The sequence below is a fragment of the Denticeps clupeoides genome, chromosome 19 (genome assembly GCF_900700375.1).
Source record: "Denticeps clupeoides chromosome 19, fDenClu1.1, whole genome shotgun sequence".
In the NCBI taxonomy this organism is placed as follows: domain Eukaryota; kingdom Metazoa; phylum Chordata; class Actinopteri; order Clupeiformes; family Denticipitidae; genus Denticeps; species Denticeps clupeoides.
In genome coordinates, this window is record NC_041725.1 from 13687040 (window position 1) to 13706372 (window position 19333).

The 19333-nt window shown below is 49.0% G+C and overlaps 1 protein-coding gene across 22 annotated transcripts in view; it reads right to left on the minus strand.

Moving 5' to 3' along the window:
- LOC114769588 (neurobeachin) overlaps nucleotides 1-19333 on the minus strand; it is a 206101-nt gene that overhangs the window by 37302 nt on the left and 149466 nt on the right. For all 22 annotated transcript variants that reach the window (XM_028962751.1, XM_028962771.1, XM_028962754.1 and 19 more), the window contains 3 exons: nucleotides 1817-1934; nucleotides 1623-1725; nucleotides 516-631 (listed from right to left, as the gene is read on the minus strand). In XM_028962751.1, the coding sequence (XP_028818584.1) occupies nucleotides 516-631; nucleotides 1623-1725; nucleotides 1817-1934 (337 nt within the window). The remainder of the gene's footprint in view (nucleotides 1-515; nucleotides 632-1622; nucleotides 1726-1816; nucleotides 1935-19333) is intronic.

Below are 19333 nucleotides of genomic sequence, written 5' to 3' on the forward strand. Positions count from 1 at the left end.
TTCAGAAGTCAGCTTTTAGCATATATCTAATGCAGAGAGTGTGTGTGTGTGTGTGTGTGTGTGTTGGGGATGCCATATGTCTCTGTCTCTTGCTCTTCAGTGCTGCTCCAGTTTTTTCTGTACCTCCCGTCAAAATGTAAGAATATAAAAGTGGGTTCAGCTAATGAAGTGAACCTAATTCTAGAAGTACGTTTCTTCTTTTATCTTAATCATATCATATTCATAGGGTGCTAGTAGCCTAGTGGGTAAGACACTGGCCTATGAACCAGAAGGCCACCAAGTCACGGGTTCAAACCCCACTTACTACTTAGTATAAGTCACATAACCCTGAGTGTCTCTGTAACCACTGATTGAAAGGCGCTTTGGATAAGGGTGTCTGATAAGTGTGTGTGTGTGTATGTATAAAGCAATTTCCTTAATAAAGTTTTTAATTGTGATTTGATTCTGATTATATATGTGAGTGTGTGTGTGTGTTTATATTAGTGCTTGATAATTATAATGATTGTTGTACTGACCAGCGATGGTGTTTAGGAACATCAGGTACTCGAAGTTGGAGATCTCCCGCCGCTGCCAGCGCTGGGTCATGTTGGACGACTTAAAGAGCTGCCGCGGGGTGGCCAACGAGATCCGCCTGCGATACACCAGGAAATAGTGACACCATAACCAGAGCATCTCATTAGCAGCTGTGGAACAGTGCTGGGGTGTAAATCTTTGTCTTGGTTCTGGAAAGAACACTTGTAGACAACTCCAATACGGTTCCGCTGGCACTAGTGTGTGTATTGCATTTGGCTAAAGAACATAAAAGGGGCTAACACCATAACACATGTGAGGTGTCGGGCAAGGCTTCGGTCCTGTGGATTGTACTGGCGGGATTATAGTCTGGGGACAGAGCGGGATTCTTTATTGATGACCAAAGTGCTGCATTCCCATGTCTTGAAGTGGGTTCAACACATGTGCTGTCAATAAGTGCCTGGAAACGAGGCCAAAGCCCACTCTGACTGAACCAGACGTCACACTCTACACTCTGTCAAGGCTGCTAGAGGACAGGGAGTCCGTTGACGCCGTGGGATTCGCAGCTCTGCACCGCGTTTTGTAGGCCGGGCCGATAGCAGCAGAGGAAGTACGTGCACTTCCATTCTTTCTGTCCCTCGCAGGGGCCGGTATAAAAGCTGAGGCAGGCTTTTGTAGAGCCCTCCAGAACAGAATTGGGTCAGTTCAGACAGGGTCACTGTCCACTCACTGCAGCAGCCACAGCGCCGTGATTTATGGTGCCGTTGCTGCAGGCTAACTGACTCGCATGAGCGCAGGAGGACAGATGCACACACATAATATATATTTATACTGTAAGCCTTTTGCTGAGAAAGACAGAAGAGTTGGGTACATGTTCTAAAAACAGACCATAAGCAAAGATTTCTGTAGATCTACTGTATGTGCTGTACTGTTTTAATTGCTTTACTTAAGACATAGTGTGGGGAGTGGGCACTAATGTCAGGATTTATAGAAGTAAATAGATTAAATAAAATGTCATCTGTATCTGTAGAGATTTTTTTTATTTTCGATTGGCAAACTAGTGGCTCCGACATACAGCGCCTATGAAAACATTCTCCGTTATTTTACTCTACCTGGCTTGTGGCAGGCCATAGCTGGTGCCAACACCAACACGGGGTAAACTGTAGACCACCTTCTTCACGGTGGCCTGGTCCGGGAAGTTGAACATGACCGACGCTGAATGAAATAAAACCACAAAACACAGTGAGACACCAAGCAGTGCTTCAAAAATAACAAAAGTGAAATAAAATATTGTGTAATGCCTTACTTCTGTTAGCCATGAAGACCTCCAGAGCCGTGTTCTGCAGCAGGTAACGCCGGGAGAAGACTGCCCGGATCTCACTGAACATCCACTTCCCATGGAGTCCCTCTGAATATGCCAACACCTGCACCATGAGAAGAAAACAGAGGGGGAAAAGACAGAAATATGACATTATATAAGCTGTTACAGGACAGCCGAGACACTACAGGACATTTCAACCAAAGCGCGAAAGGTTGGGGAGAAGCGGATTCATTAGCCTGAAGTCATGTCTGACAGCGAAGGTTGACGGCTTCCGAATCATCTGGAAGGTGAGATCTCTCCTAAGGTGGAAGATGACCAGCTCTCCACACCTTTCCTCTGCACTTTTGACACTTCCCTTTTTTCACCCAGCGGTCCATAACATTGCACGCGGTGTTGCGGCCCCGTGCCAACGGTGGTCAGACAGGCGTGAGTAATCAATACCAACCGTGGGGGAGAGGGTTTGGAGGGGTCATTAGAGAGCTCAACCCCTCCAGAGACAACGGGGCCAGAGAGGGAGATCAAGAGATGCTGTCCGACAGGTAAGAATGATGCCCACGCTGCCTCCATTGCTCCATCTCTCAGCACCCTCTTCCTTTGTCTCGACTGCTCTCCGGTTGTGAAGACTGCTGCTCAGAGAGATTTTTTGTCTTTATATGTGCAACTGTTTAGATGTTGAGTGTACATGTGTAATGGCTCTGCCGTTAATACAGTTTAAGGGCTTTTACACACAGCAAACACTCTTCATTAAACCCAACACCCTTAGTGAGCAGTGGGCACCCATGAAAGGTGTTTGGGGATCAAGGGGACCTCAGTGGCACCTCGGCGGTTCAGGATTTGAACCAGCAACCTTTCTGTTTTGATACCTGGCTGGTGGTTACACATTCTCCCATGACTCCGGAGTATTTTCTTTGAGGGTTTCCGAAAAATAATGAAGTGACAGGGCACTATTTTCACACAGGTGCTATGCAATGCAAATTCTAGCATGAATAGTTATGTAAGTAGATCAAACCGGAAAGAGAACATGATCATAAAATGACGATTTTATGATCAAATTTTAAAATGGGATGGGCCAATGATTGATAATTCTCACATATGCTATTTTCTTTTTTAATTTTTGATATTTACTGAAGAAGGCTTTACGTTCACGTTCTCAACTGAATGGACAGAAGAATTCGGTTTATTTAGAATTCCAAGTACGAAAGACGGCGTGTCTGTTAGGCCATCTTTCGTAGGCTTCATAAAGCATCTCTGTTATGAATGGTTGTATATATGGGTACAGTGAGTGCAGCTGGCTGTTCGCAATTCATAGTAAATGTGAGCGAGGCTCATCTGAGGCATCAGGCCCAGTGCTAATACTCGCGTTGCGACTGGCCGGGACTGCCGCTAATTTCTCCCTGGAATACCTCCCTCACGCTGCCCCTCCCACCTGACCACGACCTCCACCGTCACACAGTCTCTTGAGCTCAATTAAAACTGGATTACGCCCGTCTCTGTGCCGTCTCTCTACACCTGACGCATGGTGGCATCACCCCCCCCCACTATATTGCCCCGCCCCTCTCTACCCTAAAACCTCTGCAGCCCCCCCTTCATCTCAAACAGTTGTCATAGAGACTGGAGAGGAGGAGAGACCCTCAGGCGCAGAGAGACAAGAAGGGTAGGAGAAGAGAGGAAGCCAAGAGGAGGAGGAGAGGAGGAGGAGGCCCAGTGCTCCGGGAGACGTATCCACCTCTCTCCTCTCTCCTCTCACCCCTCCTCCCACCCCGCGCTCTCTCTCTCTCTCTCTCTCTCTCTCTCTGCTGGAGGGCAGTGGTGATGAGTGCAGCTGGAAGATGAAGGCCAAGGCTGCCTGGCTCTGGAGCAGAGGCCAGAGGAATGACAACGCGGCGCGCTAACAGCAAACAAGCCCGCGGCAGCCGTGGCCACGCCCCTCGCGCCGGCGCACCGGCAGCCTCCTGACGTCGAGTTCGGAGCAGAGCGCCGCGCGCTGCCCTCATTACCTTCCATTACTCAGACGCGGACAAGACAAGCAGCTAATGGGCGCGCCAAACCGCTCCTCTGCTGAAGGCGCCTGTAATAAGCAGTTCCACACAACTGCTGGAATCCTACCGTCAACCGCAAGAGATAGCAAAGAAATCTCCATCTTTACTTTAATACTTCTTTTGACAAACGTATAACACAATTTTATTGTTAAAAATGTCTATTATTGCGCTATTCAGTGCGCATCCACCTTTGCACAAGGCGAAGAACCAGACATCAGACGTAAAATAACGAGGAAACCGGTACCTGTTTCAGGATGATGTGTTTATGTATAATGAAAGTTTGTTCTTCTTTGTGCATCACTTGACCAGATATTACCATGGTATTAAAATCGCATGTCCACGTAGCATTGCCCAGTAATGGTCCTTTCCGTATGTTTAAGAGCCCAAACTTTTTCACATTAACTTGACTAAAGAAGATGACTCAATACTTTTTTTTAGGACAAGTACCTATATTTGAGCAAAGAATGTAATGAACAATGAACAAAACAACAAGCCAATTTCATGGAAGCTATGTAATTGCATCTTTTAGCAAAAAGCATTAAAATGGGTTATGAATGCAGTCGGGTTCGTGGCCTGTAATACAGAGCAGGCGGAGCGCGGCTGGCTAATAACCTTTACATGAAGCAGAGGGCTGCTGAGTGCAGTGCTGATCAAAAGGCTTTCTTCAGAGTGTGGCTCCTCATTTCCATCTCTTCTGGAATTGCTGCAAGCTTGGGTTCCGCGCGGCATACGTAACGGCTCACCTCTAACCATGCAGATTACAGAACAGCGACATGGAACGGGGCAGGTCCACAGAGGGGGGGTCAAATGTTTGGCCGCATGGCTGTAATGTGCGCCGGGCACAGACAGCAAATCTGTGTTTGTTCAGAGTCTCAACTGTTCCTCTCTGTCGTCCCCTTCAGCCGCGTCTGCTCAGATCTGGCAGCCTGAGACAAAGTGCAGGCCGAAGGGCTCGCCCCGCAACAAAAGAGACAGGGCCAGGCAGGAAGAGGGGGGACAAAAAGCCGGTTTTCAAACAACCCACATCAAAAAAAAATTTGTCAGAACAACAAAAAGCTCGGGGTTTAAAAACCAACAAGCACGGGCCCCTGTAGACCCCGTAGGCTCCTTTCTTTCCCTCTCCCACTCTCTCTCTCTCTCTCTCTCTCTCCCTCACATCGGAGGCCCAGCTGTAAAAATGCCATTTAATGAACCTGTCTGCTGAAGCTGTCCCCTGCCTGTCAGGGGTGTCAGGCGGTGACGGGCGTTGGGGACGGGCCGCCTCCAGTCCCAGACAGCCCTGCCAGCTGGAGGCTTCGGCCCCAATCTAATCACGCCACCAGGAAGGGACCCGGCGCCCGGAGAGCGGGGCCGCTCGCGGTCTGTCACGCGGCCCGGGGAGGGGAGGGCGGCGAGGACAGGACCGGAGCCTACGCTTAAACGTCCGGGCGCCATTGTCTTCCTTTCATCCTGGTAACTTCATTTTTAAAATAAAAAGCCCCCTCCTTTTTTGCATTCGCCCGGGCCGACTCTCTCCAAACGCGACCCCTTCGGCGCGGTGTGCGGGGTCGCACTGCGACGGGCGGGACGAAAAAGGGGGCGAGGCTCTCCGCTAATGGGACGCATGGTGCCGCGATGGGGATGAGAATTCTGGGGTTTGACGCATCCGAGAGGCGCACGTGTATTTAAACCGCAGCCCCGCCCCCCCCCATGTCGAATCGCTGCTCGGATGGGGCAATGGAGCGGCTCCGCCGGGACCCGCGGCCCGCGTGAGTGATGTATTTATATGTGAAAGCCGAATGCAGTGACAACCTGCTATCATAGGAGCTCGGCGGCGCGCTCCCTTCAGATTTGTCTAATAGGCTTCTGCCGAAAAAAAGCCCCGCGTCGGGGGAGCCGGAGAGACCGGCGGGTTGAGAGGATGACAGAGGAGCGGCGACGTCTTCTAATTCGCTCCCGCGACGGCGGCTGGGCGGGGCCCGGAGAAGGCCGCGCCGAGGCGCTGGCGCTAATCGCGCGCCCGTGTTGATGGGTGTGTAAGGTCGGCAGGAGACAGGGGGCAGACCTCTCCTCCCGCTGACAGGGGTGATGTGTGAACAGGTGGGGCGTCGGCGGAGTGTTTACGGCGCAGCTCCGGAGCGGCCCTGCGGCGGCGGATGACAAGGTTCGACTGGCGCGCCCCGCCCCGAGCGCCCGGCCCTGTCACGAACGCGGCCGCGTTCGCACCCCTCCCCGCTCCTGTCTTCTCCCTGTGCGGTTCGCAGGCGGACGGGGTACAAGAAACGTGCTCCGCTCCCACTTTCAAGGCCAGTTGAAGAGAACCGGGGCAAAAAGTTGGACGAATTCAGATGTTAATCTCTCAAAATGACATATTACACGAAAACACAAAAACCAATACAGATGTAACTGAATGGCTTTGAAGTGTAAGTTTAATTGCATATTTTGTTCAATTTTCAGGAATTTAATTAATAACCATCACAGCACCTTTCCAAACAGGCAGAAAGAGTGTCACTTGTACAGGGCCAGGGGTGGCCTAGCGGCTAAGGAAGCGGCCCCGTAATCAGAAGCCTGTCATGGCTGCCCACTGCTCACCAAGGGTGATGGGTTAAATGCAGAGGACAAATTTCACTGTGTGCATCACTTCACTTTTCCACAAAAGAGACACTTGATGTGTCCTCGCCAACAAACAATGGTGTAAATAAGTCATTTATAAGCATTTCTTGCAATAAAACTGCATGTTTTCTTCAACAAAAATTAGGGCGAGCACTTCTTCCTATACTACATAGGTTCTTCTGGCCTGTCTAGTATATTGCACGCAATTTTTTAAATAAATGAATAAATTATTAATCAGTGCGAAGCATGGTGATCTCCGGAACAGAAGAGCGGAGCCTTAAAGCCGAAAGAGCTGCATGTCAGACCATGCAAACACTTCTGACAAGTTCACCGTGATTAACATCCTGAGTGATGCAACATCAAAAGGGCGCGCTGCATCTGATCTGCACGCGCGTGGCGCCGCGCGAGCCGGCTGGTGAGGTAGGGGACCGTAACACGTTCCCGCCGTTCCCCTCCGTTCCTCATGGAAGTGGCAGCCTGGCTAATGCAGGTGCTGGGGGAGGGAAAGAAAGCCGGAGCGCGGAAGGGGGACGGAGATTTGCATAATCAGTGTCACTATACATTTGGGCTGGTAGGCAGAGCGTGGCAGGGATGTCACACGCCCACTGCGGCGGCCGCCATAACCGGATGAATATGCATTATGCACGCCCGCTGGATCACTGCCTCGAATGTCCGGCCGAGTTTGTCAATAACGTTTACGTCGCCAGGCCGCATTTCGCGCGCATTAGCATGGTGGGGGGCAGTGCCTGCAACTTTTTTCTTTTTCGTAAAAAAGAAGGTAAGACGACCCTATTTTTTTTTTGGCCCCCAACATATAATACAGCACACATCACACGTCAAAACCAGTTGCTTACATTTGTCTTAATTCTAATAAAAATTGTAATTGTAATAAAAAGACCACAAACCATGAGTATCTTAGAGACGAATGAATGCAGCAGCGTGCTGTTTACTTCCCGTGTGGGATTAATCGCAGTCATTAATTAGTGAACATTTTAAAAATCGTTGGACGGCCGTAATGTGAATATTTGTACGGTGATTTATCTATAGGGTCCAGGGGTTGTAGGGACACTCTCCAGCTTCCTTGCATCCCTAAAGAGGATAAATGGCTTTAAGGAACTGATGGATGGACGGGTGGATCAATTTTATTTGTTCCGCTCAACAAATTGCCAGTGCCTTATCTGCTAACGTTTTCACTCTCCGCTCAGGACACGTCACACACATAATCCCGAATAAATGAGGAAGTGGGAGCTGAAAAGCTTGTGAGACGGACCTCTGCTCCTGGAGCCCTTCCTTTCAGGGACTCATCGTCCCCGCAGCAGCCGAAATCGGCCCAGGCCCGGCGACCACAGCCTCCTCCGGATGCCACAGGAGAGACTGTCGAGTTGATCTCCTTATATCCCACAATTCATCCCTGCAGGAGGGCGGGGGAGCCGCGAACGTGGACAGAGGAGGGAGAGACAGCGTGACAGAGAGAGCGAAGAGAGGCAGAGGCATGATGAGCAATGAGCGCCGGGTCCATCCTCAATTAATCTTGCCTCTCTACCTGTGTTTTAACGGAGCCGCCGCCGCCGCCGCCACCTTTTCAGCCCCTCTGGCCCCACCCCACCCCCGTCCCAGCTACTCACGCCCCCAATTGCTTAATAATATGTTACAGATTTGTCTCTCCGTGTACAACCCACGCTGCCATTCACAATATATCGCGCGGAAAACGCAGAGCGCTGGACGCTCTGTGAGGATCATCGCAGGAGACACCTTCCGGGAGGCTTCCGGCATCTCCCGCATCATTTTGAAGAAATTTGGTCGACAGCGAGTGGAATTACCCGGACTAATCTGTCACCGCCGAGTGCGTAATAAGCCACCGCGAGGGGAGGAGGGTGGAAGAAGATATAAAATAAGGTAGATCAGCTTCTTATCGGCGCGTCAGGACGCGCGCGCGTGTAAATTTATGGTAATGAGGGCCTTTTGTGGGGGTCTAAGCGCGGGGACGTGAGGAAGGAGGATGATAATCTGGTGTTGAGCGCAGGAGATAATTTGCACTTGATCCCCTTGTAATTATATAGTTTAAATCTTTTTACCCCGGCTAATCCGGCGCCACGCGGAAGCGCCCGGCGCTGCCGCCATGCCGACGTCTCACTCCAGCGCCGAAGCCGTTAAGGTGGGAGGGAAGAGCCGTCCCGATGTAATTATTTTGACTTTATTTATTTCACGCAACCCCCCCCAGAACTTCCTATCACACCAAACCAAGCCGCGGATTTAAGACCAAAGAGGAGCAAATGAAAGTAAAAGGTATGAGTGCAGACAGGAAGTGACTTGGCTTTAGTTGGAGATTCAGGCATGGGGAGGGTTCGAGGGAAAAGGGGGCGTAGAGATGAGAGTTTCTTTCTTCTTTCTTTTTCCCTTCCAAGCCGCCTTCGGGGTCTGTCTGCTGTCCAGTGGGACCGCGGGCCATCTTGCAGGCCTGCCAGCGCTGACAGCCAGTGACAAGCCGCTTGGCGTGGCGTAATTTGACTAATTACACTGGATTACAGCATATTAATGCAAGATGATTTCTCCAGGGCTGCTGTCCGAGCCACGTCGCTGGCTGTCTGCACCGACAATGAAAATAGAGGTTGCTCCCTGCCCCGCCCCCCCCCCCTTTTTTTTTTTTTGTCTCTGCCGATCAGGGAATGTGTATATCAGAGCCAGGCCTTGCTCAGGACTACGGCACGCCGTCTCCACGAGACGCGTCCGTGGGGGATTCTCTGATAACAGGAATTCCTCTCTTCCGCACCTCGCTCCATCCTGCCTTGCCCGGCTCGGGGATGGAGGGGAAATGGCTGAAATCAGAGCGCGGCGGAGCGGGCCAGCCGTGCGAGGAGCGGACAGTGATTTATGCCTCGTACGTGGTGTCCGTCCCCAATGCTGATATCTGAACAGCACTCAAGATCTTTGTGGAAAAAAAAATCCCTCGACTAGCGCACTGAAACGCTACCCTGATTAATGAAGCACTGTCGCCATATTCAAACATGTAGTATTATGTTAAGCAACAATAATCGCGCTTAGACTTAAAGGGTGAAGTTAAAGGGTGGGGTTACACAATTCTTCAAATTCTTAAGCATAGTAACCCTAAAATTCAAATTCAATTTTTATTTGTCACATACATACACGGTATGATATGCAGTGAAATGCTTTTTGCAGACCACAGTATTGCAAATGATGCAAGTGTACAATGAACCAATATGCAAATATTGCAAACATAACCAAATATTACACTTTTACGTCTTTAACATAAAATATGAGTGACTGGTAGGGTGAAGGTGTGCAAATGACCCTAACCCAATTGTGCAGGATTCATTGTTTATTTATTAAATAATATTTTATATATTACTATGCTTTAGAACTTAAAGAATTGTGTAACCCCACCCTTTAACTCCACACATTAAAGTTTAAAGTGGGTAAGTCTCAGCGCCATCCAGGGTCAGATACCCCACAGGTCCACATTACCAGCATCTCAAATGATTAACTAATGAAGTAATATTACACTGATTTGACATGCTTCTCCGCTGTGATCATCAGTCTGCATTGTGATCGGGTGTTTTCTCTGTTGCCAGTGACAATGTGAAGAAGTTTGGATGGGAAACGAGGCCCGGAATAAAACCCGTTCCCATAAACCAGCCTCAGGGCAGGGCACAGTGGGCCAGATTCCGTGAAAACATTTGGGTTGGTAAGCGCGGCTGGGTCGTAAAAAATTTGTTTCTGGGATCTGCTGGCCTTATTGTACAGGAGTCACATCAAATTAATGCTGAGGGCCATTTGCAGTCTTTCTTCTCACAGGCTTTTCAGAACGGATTAAGCTATGAAAACTCTGAAATTACTAAAGCACCTATTAGGCGCCCGGCTCAGCCCTTTCTTCTGCCGATTTCCCTCTGAAAGCCTCTGAATGCGCCGGGGCGCACAATCAATTTGGAGTGGAGATGAGGGGGGAACGGACGAGTTATTGTCTGCATGCTTGAGGAGACATGATGACTGCGATGAATAACAAAGTAAAACACACACTCTTCCTCTGGAAAAACTAACACTCAACAAGTATAATCCTTCCCCCCAGACACCAGCGCCGGGATCTCGCCGATTCCAGATCAGCGGCCGGGATTTATTCAATAAAATTTCAATCCGGACGCCGCTCTGAGTTTATTGTTCCTAGAGAATATTACTATTCATATTCCAGTGTTAAGCTTGTTTGGCTTTTTGTGCGTCAAGTTGGGGGTCTGCGGAACGTCCATCGGGGCTCCTTTCCGTGCCGGCATGAATGGTAGCCGTGGTTCAGCGGCTCCAGCTCACGGTTCAAAGCCGGGCCTGGGAGCGCGTGAATGGGAATTGTTGCTCCTAACAGGATTGAAGAGCACTTGAGCGCTGCCACTTGAGAAGCAGGTCGTGTGGAGTTAAACGCCTGTCAGCCACTCTGCGGTTCTCCGCTTGAGAACGGCCCTTAAATGTGCCGGGGCCGAGGCCTTTCCCAACACAATACACACACACACACACACACACACACACACAGAAAACTCAGCAGATTAGAGATCTCATGTGTCACTTTAACGCAGATGAACTCTACACTCTAAACGTCTCTCTGTGGTTCCCGTGCTCGTCGTAAATCGGAACCACAGCTCATTTTCTGCTAATGGGTGTTAAAGATGAGGAACGCTGATGCTACTTGTTCCTGGGCCGCACAAACTCGTAAAAATTCGCCGCATTACTCAGGTTTACGAGGTGGAAATAAAGGCTGGTAATGGTAACGTGGTTAATGGAGGCGCAATTAAGAATGTAAGAGAGTCCAGGGAGAAGAGGGGCGGAGGAAAATAACAAGCTCTCATGGGGGCTTCTGTTCATTAACGCTGATGGCACAGGTGAGGAGAGAGAGAGAGAGAGAGACACCCACTACCCCCAACCAACCAGCCCACAGCCACATCTACACACAAAGGGCCAGGTCGTCTGTGGAGCGCAGACCCTCCCCTCCCATCAACTCCCCCGGCCACCAGCCCCCAACACATGGTGAACGGCAGCTTTGTGTCAACCCCCCCCCCCAAACACACAGAAACACACACTGCCCGGCACAATAGCTTTCCACTGCTGGCCAGAAGCTCCAGCGTGAAGCCCCTTTAATATGACCCTTATTAAAGTCTTAATTGGATTGCCAGCAGCACAGAGGAGAAGGGGGAGAAAAAATATTCAGCGCACATCTCCACTCTCATTGTGTCCTGATCAAATGCAAAAAGAGAGAGAAAAACTCGAACAACTTTAGAGTTGGAGCAAAAAAAAAAAAAGGGACCGAATTCATGTCCCGTCTTCCCTACTACGTCCGAATTTCACAGGGCTACGACTGGGGCCTGGTGTGTATTGTGCAGCTCTGAGAAAAGAAAGTAGTCTATTCTACCCTTAGGGGTACATTATCCTTTAAGGCATTTATTTGTCTATTAAACATATGAATATGCAGCTTGTGGCCTTAAAAAAGGGTACCTTGAGATCCAAGGGAAAGAGAGGGAGAGAATTTCGGGAAAGAATTTCGGTTTCCCAAAGTGCTTTTTGTTTTTTGATTTGAGGGTGTCCCCTGGCCTCCCAAAAAGTCACACAAAGCTGCCCTGAGGTCCAACGACTCAGCCGCGGAGTCACACTGTCATAGACTGTAACTCGGCCGAATCCAACATCAGGGTCCGAGTCCTGGGTTCACTTAGCCGGCAGGCCGCCAAACGCGGGTTCGACTCCGGCTCCCGGTGAACCATCACCCCCCCCCAAAAAAAGGGCAAAATAAACAGCCCCTCCACACCGCCATTAATCACGTTAATTACGGAAAACACCATAATAGCAATAATTACACACATATCTAATTAAGAGGGAGCGAATGAAGGACAGGGGAGTATTAATAGCAGACAGGTGTACGACAAGCCGCAATTACGGAGCCCCAAATTAGTTCATCGCCTAAAGGCAGACGGAGGAAGAAAGGCAGGAGCGAGAGGAGAGAGTTCCAGAGACGGGGTTCTTCAGACAAAAAAGAGACTTGCAAAATAAGCAAACAAAAATGCCTTAAATGTGCAAATTAGGCCCCAAAATGAGAGGGAAAGCGGCTTTTCTGCGCCCCCTCTTCTCCTGGCAGAGCCGAGGCGTAGATGAGAGGGAGCGAGGCGCCGGCGAAACGTGATCAAGGGGACGCGGTGATCGGTGCGGCAGGCGTCACAGCGCCTCCCCGGCTCGGCGACTGGCAGCTCCGGCTCCGGCTGTCAATCAGCCCGTTGCTCCCCTCCGTTTGACCCACCGCGTTACCCGTAAAACGCCTAATGCCGCCACCCCAAAAAAAAAAAAAATTTAAAAAGACCTATGAAATGATTTTAGTGGGTGCGCGATGAGCTTCTGCCACTTTTGGAAATGCTGCCGAGGCCCCGCCCTGGCAGGCGTTTAGCCCGGGGGCAGTTCCAGCAGCAGCCGCCGAGCCCGAGGGCAGGAGCCCTCCACCCTCCGCCATCATCACTTTTTAATGTGCCCAGCCTCATCCGACGCATTTTCATCCGCTCCGCCCGGCTCGCCGGCTCTAATGAGCGCCGCACGTGACCGCGCCGGCAGAGCGAAGCCCGAACATTCATTAACCGACTCGTTTACGAGCGTTAGAATAAGGGGCGCCGACCGTAACCGAGCTCTGATTGGCTGAGGCGAGAGCGGTTCTCTGGTCTCATCCCTAAGACCGGCTGAGACGAAAAAGTACACGCAATCTAGACAGAATATTTATAAAGTTCTTGCCTGAGTGACAGGATGACAAAGGTCCAGAAAGCACCCTACACACACACACACACACACACACACACACACACACGCGCAGGGCCAGGAAGTGCAGGTAACTGTGCTGCGTGACACACCGCAGACACGGTGATGGACGGTGATTTAGAGGCTATGCTGAGGAGATGCTGTCACGACACCGTCATTACAGCCAGGCGATTATTCACATCACCGCTCACACACACACACACACACACAAACCCAGTCTCTCTCCCTTTCACATAAACACACTAACTCAATTTCCCTCTTCCGCACCCGTACACACGCAAGCTCTGATTCGCTCTCTTTCTCTCGCATGCACCCACGACGAGCCCGAGCTGCGGAGGTGGAGGTCCATCTGACTGCGGCTGGTCTATCTGGACGTTAATGAGTGTAAAATAAGCCGGCGGTGGCCCGGCCCATATGTCCCGTCGAGAGGGTCAGCGCGCCGCTCGGCTCCCATTGTTGAGCCGGTGCGTAACGACCAGACGCGCAGGAGGTCCGAGTCGCAACCGTGACTAATCACTCAAGACTAAATAACCCCGCCTTCGCTTCTCCTCCCGGCTCGCGCTCTGCCTCAACACCACGACGCTTTCCGACGCGCTCCCCTCTGACAAGACTATATAACGGTTGGGCCTGGACGGAGGGGGTGGGGTGATGGGGGCGGCCGTGAGGGTCGGGAGTTTATCGGAGCGTGAATGTGCCCTCCATGTTGGAGCTGGCATCGGCACCGAGCGCTCGGAACAGACACCGAGCGGCCGGCTCCACCCCCCCTCGCCCAGCTGGTCAAACAAAGGCGGCGCCGGGCCAAATGGACGGCAGAACCCGCGCCGGACAGAACTTTGATTTTCGCGTTAATAAACGCGCCCGACGGCGTGGTATTTGCCACGCCGAGTTGTCATGACGACGAAGTGATGAGAATAAATGGGGGGGCTCGTCCGCTTCATTAATGGAAATTATCTGTCAATACGCCGGAGTCAATTCACACGTGTCGGCCGGGGCCACGCCAAACAATGGCCACGGCGGGCTTATGAACTCCCGCCAGTCCATAAAACAACTGCCGCCGCCGCCGGGGGAGTACCCCGGATACCGCCCACCTCTCCCACCCCCTGCGCTTGGCAACAGACCACCAGATGACACAGATGGAAGGGGGCAAATAATAAAAAAAAAAAAAACGAGGGGCTCCTTTTGTGTGCGGGAGCCTTTTCAAGGACCCATTCATGCAACAAATTGGGGAAATCTGGCCCTGCAAACACACACGGGCTTTTTGCTCTTTTTATTAGTGCAGAGGTCCTGTGTCACAGTAAGTGAAATCAGATTTATGGGCTTTTTCTCCCACAATGGCAGCCACGGCTGTGCGGAGACACCCTCCGAGCTGGTGTTGCCATACACATGCGCCCACCGATTCAGCCACTCAATAAAAAACAAAAAAAGGCACCGGGCCATAAATGTTACTTCTCCATAAAATTGTGCGTTCGAATAAGTGCTAGTTATGACTGGAAATAAGCCTTTAGAATACAATGCACGGTACAATGGTTCAACATGTGATTCATATTTGGCCCAATCCTACCGTCCCCCAGCTGTCCATAGATGCTTTCAATTACACTGTATATACTTTAATTTTAAGGCACTATCTGCTCCAATGTAACGCACATGCAATGTGACGTACGTCAGAATTTATAAACAGCGAAGAAGTTTGTAGCAGCAGTAAAAAAAAGGGTTGCATGATGATCGGGGTCCATTAAATATAATAAATGCACATATTTATTATTTTTTTTTACATCCACGTTTAAGCTTGACAGTATTTTGTTCACCTAGAGCCTTGATGTTATGTGACCGCGAGATTTCCTCCCTCCCTACCTCGCTCTTTTACTGCGCATCCCTCTCTCTCTCTCTCTCACGCTCGCTCGCTCCCGCCGCAATCTGCATAGAGAGACATTTGTCATCATTAGCTTTCCTCTGACAGTTGGCACCCTGCACCTCAGATCTGGAAGACTAGCAATTATGAAGCCTTCATCCCTTATTTGGGTTACATGGCCTAATTTCATCACAGATCTCACCAATAGCATTTCGTTACGGCAAGCCCCCCCCCCTACACCCCAACACAACCTGGAGATTTCTTTTGTTTGCGGGGTCTCGGCTACCCACTCCTGGATTAATTTGAAATTTATAATGGCCTCTCCTCTTCCTCGACACCTGTGCGGATGTTAAGTCTCCCTCAGGTTGTGTACTGTTGGGTCAGTGGGCGCATGATTACAGGCTCAACCTTTAGACGGGGAGACGTCTCTCGCACATGAAGATTAATCACTGCGTGTCTGGTGCTCTCACGCTTCCCCTTTGCAGGAGGCCGGGGAGGCGGTAAACTGCGAGAACGAGCCGAAAGCAGGCAAAAAAAAAAAAAAAAAAAAAAACCCGCAAAACAAGCGAGGGAAGATGAAGCAAAGCTGAACGGGGTGATGTAATTCGTTCGTCTGACAGTAAAAGCCACGGGGAACGGAAACAATAAACAGGTAACCGGGGCTCCTGCAACCGGCTGTCGTAGGCAGGCTATTACGGTGTTTAACCGTGGCCTTTAAAGAGGCATTTCCACCGTCGTCATTGCATCAAAACCAGTTTCGATGATATTAGCGTCGTTTTAATCCATGCAAATGAAGAAAACGCAGGAGGCCTGGCTAATGAATTTTTGCTTTCTCCCACTCCCCCCTTTTACGCGGCAGTAAAGGTTCTTTTCTCTTTTTTACGCTCCGGGTTTAGCCACATATGGCTTTTGCCCGCGCCGCTGAGCTGTACAAGGTCTCCGAGTGCCCCGGGCTGTTTTGTCCGCAGTCCCGGGCGCTCATGGGAGGGAGGGCGCTAATACAGCATGGAGGATAAAACAAATGGAGGGATGCCAGCCCTAAAAAGCGGGATGGGGGGGGCAGACGGGCGGGCTGACAGGCAGGAGGTCGAGAATATTAACTCGGTATCCTACAGAGCGGCCTTATTGCCTAGAAAAACAAAAATTCGCAGTTAAAACGAGGGCGCCTGTTTTTAATCCATTCTGCGGGATTTCGGAAGAAGTCCTGACCCCAAGGACGTCGATTTTTTATGTATTTACTTCTTTTCTGAGCAGCGAGGCTAACGCTAATCGCTGTAGCAATACATGGCAGCCCCGTTAATCTGGTTTAAATGTGAGCGCGCCACTTCGTGCGTTCATTCCGATAAGCTGTGCTCATTAAGAGTCCTCCGTTCTCCATTTGATAACGCCAGTACAACTGAGGGGACTTTTTTTTTTTTTTTTTTTTTTTTTTCAATGAATAATAACAGGATTATAAAAAAAAAAAAAAAAACTATTATTGTACTATTCAATTACTGGACTGTGCTGGAAGTAAAGCCTCTTGATAAAACATAATCGCATCATTCTACCCTGATATTCTGATTCAAAAGTGCACAGATTACAAAACATATTTTTAAGCACTGTTTTCTATGGGTTTACGTTTATGACAAATACAGTTTAGAAAAAAATGAGTAATAACTCAAGAAATCTAGCAATAATGCAATAATGCAGATTATGTTATACTGTGAAATACCGGCACGAGTTCATTAGAACAACACATTGGTGCCAGAATCTACTGCACAATTTTGAGCATGTTACTGTACTGATTTTACCACTGCTGTATACCAACCTTCAATATTTCTTCATGTTTGTTGCCAAAATGCATTTTTTTTATGGTTTAAAGTCCATTAAGGACCATATTGAGAGACTTTTGTTCTATCTCCTGTATCAAATAGTTCACCTCTGATCTAACTGTTCCTCAACAATGTCATTGGACGGCGGCTGGTCATGTGATGTTGACACTCTGTAAGACACCCTGAGGAGGCAAATCGGCAGGCTGTGGCCTAATACAGCCACACAAAAATCAGATCCGGGTCGAAAAATTAAGAGGAATCTGGATAAAATAATGAAACACGGTTCAGACGTCTCTGAAACAAAGATTCTTTTAAAATAAATAAATAGCAAAAGCCTATATGTGTATTGGAGGAATCGTCAGATCAAACCCAACTAAAATATCAGAGCTATCAGAAGAAAAAAATATATATATTTCTTATGCTGGCGACTTGATTGATTATAAAATACATTTCCACCGTGCACCACTGAATGGTCTACGGCGTCCATTTCATCAGAGCTGCTCAGGGCTTCCCCTGCTTGTGACAAACTATGGTGTCATGTGCCAATTTCGGCTGTGTGACACGGACTATTAACAGCACGCCAGGCCATTTTGACAGGAGAATCAGTCTTCCAAAACAAGAGAGCGGGAAAAAAAAAAAAAAAAATGAAAGGATCGTTAGCGGCAGAGGCGGAAACTTCCGAAGACAAAGGGGCCTTCAAGGAGGAAGCGGCGTTTCCCGGGTCACATGTTCACGCAGGAGCGGGATGAGCTCTGAGGCACCGATTTGCGTGAACAAGAAACCATCTCTGAGAGTTCAGAATAGATGTGTTATTAATGACTAACTAGCCGCTCCGGAAATGATAGAGCTTTTAAGTATCGTTCTATAAAAATGACCATGCGGGAACGATCGCCTGCATTCCGTTATGGGTATGTATGGTATACGAGGTATGAGGTTCCTTCGCCCAGGCCGGAATCACGGTCCTGTAAGCAGCATGCGATGATCCATACGCGCCCCGGCGTATCCCTCGCCCACCGAACGCGGGCCGAGCCAGTCTGCTTCCAATAAAGACGGCGAGAGGTGCCTGCTGTGCCAGGAGAGATATGAGAAGAAAAGCGAGCGGGACAGAAAGATACGGAGACAGTCAGACACATACAGGGGAAGAGCGAGACAGACGTAGAGAGAGAAAGGAGAGGGAGAGAGAGGGAGATGGAGGAATGCAGGGTTTTGTCTGCCCCGCACCGAATCAAACCGTTCCAGCATGCCTTCCGCTTTCATACTACGAGGTTTTCGTACGCGCACACACACACACACACTGTGCCGCTTTCATGATTATCCCGTGATATGCTTCTTGCTTCCCTTCCCTGAAAGTATCGGCCGCTGATGAACACCGAACCAGAATTACGCTCAGAGGAACCCGTGACTCGGCTTAGATGTTGGGACCCTGGAGGAATCAGTATCATCACAGTACGTTTAATTACGAAGGGAAAAATGGCTGGCAAAAGTTAGACATTCTGTCCACGTTCCCCCAAAACCACGTTCCTTAGGTTATATTTTCATTGTTCATATGATTAGCCTATAAAATCGCTGTATTTACATGTAAACCTGGCTTAAAATGATAATGTCCCTGTCACTTCTGTGACATTCTTAAATTGCAACACTGCATGCTCAAAAATGTAAGAGAGGTTACTTCATAAAATAGACAGAATAGCATTAAAAATCATTTTTTAGCAGATGTAAGTTATGTTTATTTATTTAAAAGTGAATAGATTTTTAAAAATCACATTATATCTACAAAAGATTTTACAGCACATTCCAGAAAATTATATATATATATACACACACACACACACACACACACACACACACACATATATATCTATACTCTATACATATATACACTCGAGTTGTTATATATAGAAATAAAACAACTAGAGTAAGTTCCGGAAAAAAGGATTCGTTATAGTAAAGGAAATTTCGCGCTTTCTATTTCTATTTCAAGCTCTTCAGTGTATTAATTAAAACTGCGGTAATTATTCAACTGGATCAAGGCCTTTTTCCCCGCCGCCTGCCTGGGTGTAAAACTGTCTTTCTATATCTATCTATCTGTCTATCTATCTATCTATCTATCTATCTGTCTATCTCTCTCGCTCTCTCTCTTTTTTTTTATTTTTTATAATGCATCATTATTATACCGCTCTCCACGTCTGACCTGTCAACCTCAACGCGGATCTTATCCGTCCACGCGTCGCGCCCGATTCGAATTTTAAAAATCTAAATATCGACGTGAGACCGGAGACGCGCTGGACGGGAGAAGACCGGGATAAAAAGGACGATAAAAACGATCATCGGTCGAACAAGAGAAAACGACAACAACACAATAATAAAAAGGCGCGATCTCCTGTAAACAAACAAAGCAAAAAAAAAAAAAAAAAGCCCACAGGGC